Source organism: Brachyhypopomus gauderio, chromosome 15 (assembly GCF_052324685.1).
Source record: "Brachyhypopomus gauderio isolate BG-103 chromosome 15, BGAUD_0.2, whole genome shotgun sequence".
Lineage (NCBI taxonomy): Eukaryota > Metazoa > Chordata > Actinopteri > Gymnotiformes > Hypopomidae > Brachyhypopomus > Brachyhypopomus gauderio.
In genome coordinates this window covers 9,253,915-9,264,468 of record NC_135225.1, presented here as the reverse complement: position 1 = coordinate 9,264,468, position 10,554 = coordinate 9,253,915, and the positions used below count along the sequence as shown (strand labels likewise).

General features: G+C 41.6%; 2 protein-coding genes across 2 annotated transcripts in view; both read left to right on the top strand.

Moving 5' to 3' along the window:
- The first annotated feature begins 4,168 nt into the window (after positions 1-4,168).
- LOC143476798 (cilia- and flagella-associated protein 46-like) lies at positions 4,169-8,456 on the top strand. Its single transcript, XM_076975148.1, has 7 exons — positions 4,169-4,239; positions 6,084-6,248; positions 6,483-6,606; positions 6,835-6,923; positions 7,623-7,775; positions 8,172-8,270; positions 8,435-8,456. The coding sequence occupies exons 1-6, from the start codon at positions 4,169-4,171 to the stop codon at positions 8,191-8,193; spliced, it is 624 nt and encodes a 207-aa protein (XP_076831263.1). The 3' UTR covers positions 8,194-8,270; positions 8,435-8,456.
- Positions 8,457-8,951: 495 nt separating this feature from the next.
- Positions 8,952-10,554, top strand: part of LOC143476910 (cilia- and flagella-associated protein 46-like) — a 13,415-nt gene continuing 11,812 nt past the window's right edge. Inside the window, exons 1-2 of the mRNA XM_076975322.1 lie at positions 8,952-9,084; positions 9,680-9,783. Coding sequence (XP_076831437.1) covers positions 9,708-9,783 — 76 coding nt within the window. The 5' untranslated portion in view covers positions 8,952-9,084; positions 9,680-9,707. The remainder of the gene's footprint in view (positions 9,085-9,679; positions 9,784-10,554) is intronic.

Sequence of the window (10,554 nt, the reverse complement as noted above, 5' to 3'; positions counted from 1 at the left end):
AGAGTTAATATAGTTAGCTAACAAAAGAAAGGTCATGAGCACATCTGGGTTTTCTAAGCGATGAACTAGAATTAGTTTATCCATTCCCAAAACAAAACCCATCAACATTTACACAGGAGATAGTGTTGACCAGAGGTGGGGACTCGAGTCACATGACTTGGACTCGACTCAGACTCGAGTCATTAATATTAAGACTTTTGACTTGACTTGAAAAAATATTCAGAGACTTAGACTTGACTTGGACTTTTACACCAATAACTTGGGACTTGAATTGGACTTTAACCTGTTTACTTGCAAAGACTTGAATTTTTTTTTTCCCCCAATCTAAATTTTAAAACGCATATTAATATTTATAAAGTGCGCCCCATTAATTTCATTTCCGTCCTTCTGACGCAGACCGGTGTTACACCAGATTCTGTGACTGTCGAGTTTTGTGACCACAGGGGGCGCTATTTCACAGTTTCTGTTCGGAGGCACAAACGCTTTACGAATGCTACGTAAACTACGCTGATGCACTTTCTTTACTCGTTTTGTTGGTGTCCACGAGCCAAAATATGACAGATGTTTATATTTACATTTTATCATCTCTTAATTACATAAATGTACTTAAACAAGATTTACCATCCCCTCACCATTGCAGCCAACAAAGAAATCATGAATGGGATGTACAGGTGAGCCTTTTTAACTGGGGTCACCAATTCTGACGGCAGCCATCAGAATATGTGACCCCACTGAATCTCCAGGTAACAATAGTACACCGTGACCCCACAATAACAGAAAACAATGAAAAAATAACCCTAACCTTTCATTAGTCTATATTTAAACATTTTATTCAAATGTTTAAAATAACCATTCGTAATGACAGCATCTTGCTTACGATGAAGCTTGCTATTTTCGTGTAAAATCATGTAACGAAACAATCTTGTTTAAGTACATTTATGTAATTAAGAGAAGATAAAATGTAAATGATCTGTCATCTTTTGGCTGGCGGACACCAACAAAACGAGTAAAGAAACGCATCAGGGTAGCATTCGTAAAACGTTGGTGCCTGTAAAAAAAAAAGACTCGAAAGGACTTGAAATTCCAAGTTTCAGACTTGGGACTTGACTTGACGGTTGCCTGTCTTGACTCGAGACTTGACTTGAGTTGACTGTCTTTGCTTGAGACTTGACTAGGGACTTGAGGATAAAGACTTGGACTTACTTGAGACTTGCAAAACACTGACTTGGTCCCACCTCTGGTGTTGACCAAAACACATCAACACATGGATCAAGTTCTAATCACACATGTTACACTTTTATAGAGATTTAGTAGATGCAGCTTGACTCAACATGGCCTGCCTCTAGCTGCATTAGAAAGTGCTTTGACCCACGTGAGTTCACATGTACCTACATAACTGCTCTGAACATGCCAGCACACACAACACAGGTAGGAGGTACAGGTGTAAACATGGGGAAATGTTATAATTAGTTGTTATAATTGAAATTAATTATATATAATTTAGATTAACATAGACATATTCTATAGACAAGTCTATATTAACCTGGTACATTATGAATAACATGCTGAAGGATTTATGCAAAGGCGAGGTGTTGGAGTCAGATGGTTCTTCAAGTATTCATCATCTGGATTTGTGTATTTTGGTACATTTGTGTGTGTTGTTTTTTCAGCTGGATTGTAAGGAGATCACAGATGACTGCCTAATGATGTACTTGGAGAGCAAACCACCACCCAATCAGTTCCTGTGCCGTGCGTATCTCTGTCAGGCTCAGCTGAAATCGCCACACGTTGTCGCCACCGTGGTGAGTAACCCTGTATAACACCATGGACGTGGAGCGAGAACGAGGTTGACTCATTCGCTCAGTAGAACAAGATTTATTAGGGTCAAATCCATAAGAAAGACTGACACAGACAAATAACCAACATTTAGAGACATGACAAACATGAAGCAGAAACTAGATATACAACAGAAACAGGAACTAAAGAGAAGTTAGGGTACAACTACTTAACAGGACTCAAACAAAACCAGGAAGACAAAGGTACTTGGAAACACTCAGAAACATGGGACTACATGCAATGACCAGAACAAAAGCTAGAGACAGGATATAAATACACAAGGAATAACGAGGCAACTAAAAAGAAACAGGTGATCACAGTAACGAGAGGTGGAGTAACAAATGACAGGGCATGGAAACAAAAATCACATAGGAAATCTAAACAAGAGCATATGGAACAAGAAGACAAACACATGTTTGACATGCGGGGGCGGAGCCAGATGCATCACCCTGTTGGCTGCATTTTTAGTGACTTCTAAATGATATTATGTCATATGCTATTAGAGTAACTGATCATATATCTATTTCCCAGCAAGTGAGCATATAGAAACAGTCAAAGAATGAGCTGCTGAGGGGATAGCACAGTGCTTAGTCTTCATTTGAAATAGAGCAATTACTGTGATGTGGGTGCAAAGGGGAATTACCAAATCAAAAAGAGTTAATTTATCCATCAGGGAGCTTCACACACATTTCCATTCACCGTATCGAATATGTTTTTGCCTGGGCAGTGTCTATGAACTTTCACAGATGTAATGATTAGCTATCCATCAGTGACCCACTGAAAGTTCACACCCACAAATCATCTATAATATGCTTCAAGAGAGAGCAAAACTACTCATGTCAATGTTATTCCTCATAATTTACATTTTTTTGACTGACTGAAAAAAAGCAATTTCTTTGCAGCTTTAGGCTTCATTAAGTTGTCCTAATGTGAACTCAGAACTAGTATATGTCTATCTTGAGAGCATGACCAATAGTTCTATTAATATTCATTATTTTTTAAATAATTATTCCAATAAGACAACATAGTCAAAAAGTTAAAGTTACACTAAGTTGGCCAAATGTGAACTCAGTATCAGTATATGTCTATCATAAGTAGGGCTGCCATGATTAGTCGACTAGTCACGACTATGTCGACTACTAAAATAGTCGACGACTAATTTATTAGTCGATGCGTCGTTTTTTTCCTCTCCAAACTGCTGCGACAGTTTCCACTGCTGCGTCTGCGTTTCTGTCCTTGACGTACATGCGCAGTTTAGTGGAAACCGGGGTAGACAGTTGACGACATCCCAGGACGTTATACAGACAGGCTCTGGTATCGTGGCTACCCGGCTACGGAACTCAAAAGTGCGGGATCATTTTCCGTAGTCGGGTTCCGAAACGCGTGCAATATCTGCAAGGCAGAACTTGCCTTCCACGGCAGCACAACCACGTACTTGAAGCATGTTGTGGCTACTTGTGACAACGACGAATAGGGACCGTCATCTCTGTAATCTAAATTGCTCGTTAGCTGCTAAAGTTACCATAAACAGAGCGTTAACTTAGTACTTACTTATCGCAGGGTTGCCAACTTTTTTTTCGGCGTGAGATATCGGATGTGTGGTGTGTGAGCGTGTGAAGACGGTCAAATGCGTGTCTCTCACTCTCAATGCGTGAGAGTTGGCAACCCTGCTTATCGTGGTAACTGTAAAAGTTAACATTAGTGATAGCGATTGGTTTAATTAGCCTTAGCACGCATTCGTGTATTTTCTGTAACGTCAGTGAGACCAAAACTTTATTTTTGTGAATAACTCCTTAGTTTCAGGTCCCTACCTAATTTGATTTAAATGTAGCGAAGTTTGATGCCAGAGACTAATGAAAGAAAGAAAAACCTAAAAAAAAAAAATCTTTATTAATGTAGGCCTATTTTTGTGTTTTTTAAGGCAGTGCCTTATCCTTATTTTAATAATTGTTTGTTGCAACAAGCTGCATATTTCATTAAAGGTTTAATGAACTATGATCTTAATTGTTTTTATTTTTAGTTATAGCTGAAATCTAATGATGGTTATATAATAGCAGTTGCATTCTAGTGTGATAAGCTGTATGTTTTATATTCAATTAACGTACAATCCGACTAGTCGACTAATCGTAAAAATTAATCGTTGATTAGTCGACTATTAAAATAATCGTTTGTGGCAGCCCTAATCATAAGAGCATGACCAATTGTTTTATTAATAATGAATTATTACTTCCAATAACTGATTTCAGACAACACACAAGTCAAAAAGTCAAACCTTTCATTTAAAAATATAAGTCTCCATTCGTTCAAGTTAAACAGCACTATAGGGCCTATTATGATTGTCAGTTCCCTCAAGGAAGGGAAGAATAAGCTCTTAGACATGGAACAGGAGGGAGGCGAGACCAAGTAAGGTTTTAACGTCACATGTGGAAGAATCGTGGACTGTGAAAAGACACAGTGTCACTGAAAACTGGATGTAAGCTGTAAGCCAGGCCAAGAACTTTTGTGGCTAATAACTGCATGTACTGGAGATTTCATGGGGTTTTACCTAAAAAATAGAGTTTCAGCAAGTGAGCTGTGTCAAAATAAAAGCATGAAGCAAACGCTCAGCATCGTTAAAGGGTTAAAGGTTCCATATTATTGGGAAAGGCCTGTCAATCCCTCCATTAATGATAATAAGAAGCAAGAATATCTTGGAAATAATGACTTGGGTCAAAGATGTAAAACTTCAACTTTCTCAAGGTTACGTTTCCTAAAATTGCAATTTATCCATAGTTTCATAATCCTTTGTAGCATATGTAAAGTAATAATGTGTAAAAATGCCCATATTTGCACTTCATACAAGTGCATTTTAGTCATGTGACCTGAATCAAGTCGTCTACTTATTTAACTATCGTGCAAATGTTATGCTCACTCAGGGCCAATTTTTGCAAATTTTTTGCCAATTTTAATTGTTGCTTTGAACTCAAATGGACAAGATCATATTTTTTTTCTGTTAGATATCGTAAGAGCAGCAGCAGCACAACTGCAGTCCCTTATTCATCGTTATATCTCGTGTGAAATTAGCACAGACTTTAATCAAGACAGCAGATGGAAAAGTACTGCTCCACTTTTCAGATAACTGCAAGGCCCACTTCGGCTTGTCTTTGGAAACCTCTATAGCTTTGAGATAGCGCATCACAGCCTTATCCAGGTCTTCCTGTAATCAGAACACAGACAGAGGAATGTACTATGTTGCCTCTGTTGAAACACAAGAGAATAGCAAAAATGTTGCCGCAGCAGCATACAGTCCCTGGGTCCAAGATGAATTATAATGATCCCTGTTCCTGTCCTGTTCTCTGACACACACACACACACACACACAAACGCACACACACACAAACACACACACACACACACACACACACACACATATATATATATATATATATATATATATATATATATATATATATATATATATATATATATATATATATATTAGCACAGTTAATTCCCCTTTGCACCCACATCACAGTAATTGCTCTATTTCAAATGAAGACTAAGCACTGTGCTATCCCCTCAGCAGCTCATTCTTTGACTGTTTCTATATGCTCACTTGCTGGGAAATAGATATATGATCAGTTACTCTAAACAGTAACAAGACAGAATAATTAAACTAGGCTCAGAATCCCAAAAGCACAACTGTGTTAAAAAATCATTTTAACTTCGAAAAGTGTTGAAAGTAATGATTCTTCTGCCATCTTTTGTCAAAACAGGCCTTGAATATTTTCGTCCCTGTCCTGACATATCTCTCACCTACCTGTCCAATTACCTGTCTGTCTATCCAGTTGAAATCTAGTTTATGAAGCTCCTGGTGCATAGGACCCTGACCTCAACCTCACTGAACACCTTTGAGATGAATAAAAAATTTTTTTATGAGCCAGGCCTTCTTGTCCAACATCAGGGCCTGACCTCACAAATGCTTTTTTGACTGAATAGGCATACATTCCCACAGACACACTCCAAAATGTTGTGGGAAGCCTTTTCAAAAGTGTGGAGGCTGTTATAACCACAGAGGGATGTGTAACTCTATATTAAGTGTTTTAACAAGCTCATACAAAGCTCATACCCTCTAGAAATGAATATTTGAAAAAATATTGTAAATGTTAATCTATATCTCTTTTAGTTTTCTATCTGTCCTTTGCTCTTTCTTCTGTCTTTTTGGCTCGCAGTCACTTTCTACTCCTTTGTTTCTCTTGCTCTTGCAGGTACCACTTCCTGGTCTTCAACGCATCACTCCTGTACTTCCGAAGTGTGCGTGCTTTCCTGCGACCAGGCTGCCGTCAGCACCTGGTATCCTCCCTCACACAGGTGCTTAGGGCTCTGGAGGAGGTGCAGGAGCCTGATCATGCTTGGCGCGCTGAACTTATGCTGTGAGTGCTTCCAAATCAGCACTTTCATTCTGAACATGTTTGCAAGTTAAGTTATGCAGAGGGTTAACGCTGTATTGTGTAGATTTATTAAAAAACACAGAGATAGCCTACTGGTTTGGGCTGATAGGCCTCTGTAATTGTAGTCATGGATATTATGTAGATGTAGTTATTATAGTCACTTTCCAGCTGTGCATATAACCAGACTTCCCAACCACCTCCTGCCTTTATGTTCAGGCTCCTTGTTGAGTGCCTGTTGGATGCCGGGAAAGAGAAGGAGGCTGTAGCTTATGCCAAGGTCACGTCTGATTTTATAAAACAGCACAATCCTGAGCTGTATCCTCGGATTTTCTCCACACAGGTAATCATCTCTCCTTCTTCCCTCTCTCCAGTCACACTATTTATTACATTTTTCTTGGACAGCTGAGCCCCTCTCCACACTCTCACAGTCTTGGCAGCACATTTCTCAGCGGAAGCCAAAAGTGTTGTTTTCATTTTTCGTTTGCTTATTTTCCAAAGTGTCAGTTTTCTATTCCAGGCTTTCTAATTGCCATTATGTGCTGAAGTTCTGACTTAACATGATTCACAGGCTCAACATAACCTCATAGAATTCTCCAAAGCTCTAACGAATGCAAGCCCCAAACTGCATGTCATCTACAAAATACAGAATGTTAAGAAGTAAGTAAAGTATTTCATGTGTATACAGTAATGTTGTGCATTATCTTTTTTTTAAGTGGGTACACTTGTGTAAAGTAGGTGTACTTCTGTAATAGGGCAACATAGGTGCTCCTATATCTCACCTGATAGATCAGTAAGGTGTGGCAGCGGAAATTCCAAGGACAGGGGTTAGATATATGAGCCAGCACATCACTGTCACAAGAGTGGTCGCAGAATACTATAAATTATTCATATCAGCTATAAATAGTTAACTGTCAGTTTGCAAGGACTTTCTTTGATGTTTCTTCAATAATTTATTTGTCTTTCTTTTGCGATTGCTCCCCACCCCCAAGTCAGAGCTGATGTTTTTATATTTGACATCAAAAGCCGTTGCTGTGTTGACTTATCTATTGAAGCTGTGGTGGGATTTTTATCTCAAGGCTTGTAAATAAGTGTTGGGAGATGAATCTCCTTCTCTCACCCTTTATGACAAAGCTCTTGTGGGCCATTTTCCAAACAGAACACAATAAATCCTTAGTTGTTCTTCATGAACTATAACTTCCAAGTCTTTGAGCACTTGAGGATCATTGCCTCAGGAATGTCTTCTTGGTTCTTCATACAGGCCTAGTAGTCCACACTGTCCCACAGCCTGCTTTCTACCAGGCTGCCAAAGTCTGAGAGAATGGTCTGAACTTGTTTGTCTGCTTGTGGTGTCCCCAGCTCTTCTGGAGTGAATGGATGCAGGAGAGAGCCTGCTGAGCTGAAGGAGTCTGCTGACCTGAAGGAGATTGCACTCTTGCTGACTGAGTCATCTCACGCCCAGTCAACTGCCTCTCGTACCTCTTGTGGCTCTTCCATGCCAGTAGCTGATAGGTGGGTCAGTTATATAGTGAGTATAAACTAAAGACAATCATATTCACGGTCGCTTACACATTCACCCACATTTCTACATACCCTATCACTAATAGGGAAGCAAGTATTCAGTCTGCTGTAGACAGAGCATGTTTAAGTATCATATAGATGCCCTGATTCCAGTGGTGAATATCTCATGTGTTACGGCAGGACGGAGCTCCTGCTGGAGCTGGTGTTCCTTGCGCTGCAGTTGAAAGACCATGGCACAGCAGCACACTGCTTAAGGGAGCTGGAGGCCGTTGACAGCACCGTGAGTGGACCAACGGGCCGGCTGGCTTTTTTAACTGCAGCGGAGTTGCTGTGTTATGCTGGTGAGGTGGAGCTCAGGTTTCTGGTCGTGCTCTCTTCTCCCTGCAGACTGTGGGACAGCGCATCATGATGGAGTGTGTTGAGTGCGAGCTGGCCCTTCATAAACAAAAAGACGGCACTGAGGACTACACTAAAGTCAGTGTGGAGGTACTAACTTGTGATTCATCGATTAGGTTGAGTGAAGTTGATGGAGTGTTTGTGAAGCCTCCCAACGGGCAACATTTGTGATATTCGAAACTTTTGAAAGATTTGGACAGCACAGTCATGAATCAATCTGTGCTCAATTGAGCATGTCTGTTTACTGTATTCAGGCCCAGTTAGCAGCAGTACACCGATTGGATGCATTGCTCCAGAGGGCAGTGAGAGAGGGAGACGCTCAAGTGACACAGTGTGTGTGTGCTGCTCTATGGAACATCTGTCTTCCTCTGCTCCAGCCCAACCTCCGCAGGAGCATCAAAAGAGTCCTGCTTACACTTGCACATGCACTGGAGGACATCAGCAGGTGTGTGTGTGTGTGTGTGTGTGTGTGTGTGTGTGTGTGTGTGTGTGTGTGTGTGTGTGTGTTTTTCTGTTAGCTTTTATTCAGTGTTAAAAGTCAGATTTCCTTTTAATTAACCTTTCATTAGAGCCTGGGAAATGAATGATATCTCAAGAGTAAAGAAATATTTAACATGTAAATAGCCACGCTCTGTGTGTGTGTGTGTGTGTGTGTGTGTGTGTGTGTGTGTGTAGTACACTGCTGGATGTGCGGTGCCAGGTGCATGCTGAGCTGGCTGTGATAGAGGAGGAAGAGGAGAGACTGGAGCCTGCAGTAAGACACCTTCACCAAGCCCTGGCCCTAGACGAGAGAGGCCAGCAGCAGCAGAGCCTCTCCTTCTCCCTGAACCTCCTTCAGCTGCGCACCAGCCTCTACAGCGCCCCCGTGCGCCCGGAGGACCACGCCGCCAGGCTCATTCAGCAGGTCTCACCACCTGCAAACTACAGCGCTCTAGCTTCCCTGTCATTTGGACAACGTGTGTTTGTGCTGTAAACATAGAGTGAATGAATGAATCTTCAACTTATATAGCGCCTTTCTAAATACCCAAGGCCGCTTTACAATTTTAACACAGGTACAACCAATCACACTCCGGCGAGTAGCGGCAGCCAATTGCGCACAGCGTACACTCTACCGGGATCCACAGCCCCCTGGGGGACTGAATGGGGTGCAGGAAGGGGAGAGAGGACAGACCCTAGTGGCAGAGCACCATCCACCACTGGGCATACAAGCACACACACTCAGACAACTGCTTTTTATTGGACATGAAGGGACAAAGACACACACTCAGGGAGAATTTGTCAGGGAATCAGGGACTGCCAATTTACCTAATCTCCATGTCTTTGGACTGTGGGAGGAAACCGGAGACCCCGGAGGAAACCCACACAGACACGGGGAGAACATGGAAACTCCACTCAGATAGGGACTTGAACCCAAGACCCCAGTGCTGAGAGGCAAATGTGCTAACCACCAAGCCACCATGTTGCTTTTTTAGAGCTTTTTATCCGAAATCTACTTGTAGGCAAAAGAGGGGAGTGGCTGTGAACCCCATGCTGGCAAGTGCTGGTATTGCTCTGGCCCCTGACGCCTTTCAGATGGTTCTGGATGCAGAGCGTCTTCCCAAAGGTATCGCTTGGTCTTTTTGACTCTCATCTCACTCCCGCCGATGTCAGTACACATGTCATGAATATTACAGCAGTGATGCTGGACAGATGCTAAACGCTGATAGGACTCCAGACTGGAGCTCCAGTCGCCGCTCCACTGGCGTTTCCACATGCCCTCGGAATGGCAGAAGGATGACTCCAGTCTCTGTGTCGTTTGATCTCCCGCTCTCCCTCTGTGAGAGCACAACGGCTCTCTGAACCGTATTAACCTCAGAAACAGCATTACACATGCTTTGCCTGTATTTGACAGCAGTGATGCTGTGTGTATGCCTGTGGGCTATTGCTGCATAATAAGGATAAAAAAGACATGCAATTATATCGGTATACATTGCAATTAAAACCTTATTTTGGCCAAACTGTTTATACTTGGACCGAGTACTTGGACAGAAGCACTCATCTGGAATGCTGAGACTGTTCAGAATGCTTCAATTCACTAAACTAAGAATTCACTAAAATGTGTTCATTTGCATATTATACTCTGGCTACATTAGTATAGCAAAATAATGGTGATGATTAGAAAACAAAAACTGGTGTAGCCCTAATGTACAATGTATGATGTGCACGTGTGTAGTTGTATGTTTTCTGTGGGTCAGATTCACCAATAACCCACTCCATTATTCAAGCACTGACAGGTGTTTGAACTGACAACAGTAGCACTGTTGACCCTAGCAGATATGTGCGTGTGTGTGTGTGCGTGTGTGTGTGTGTGTGTGTGTGTGTGTGTGTGTGTGTG

Coding starts and splice junctions, on each gene's coding strand:
- LOC143476798 (XM_076975148.1), top strand. CDS start 4,169: ATGATTGTCAGTTCCCTCAAGGAAGGGAAGAATAAGCTCTTAGACATG. Junction 4,240..6,083: donor CAGGAGGGAGGCGAGACCAA/GTAAGGTTTTAA, acceptor TTGCTCTTGCAG/GTACCACTTCCTGGTCTTCA. Junction 6,924..7,622: donor AAAATACAGAATGTTAAGAA/GTAAGTAAAGTA, acceptor TGGTGTCCCCAG/CTCTTCTGGAGTGAATGGAT.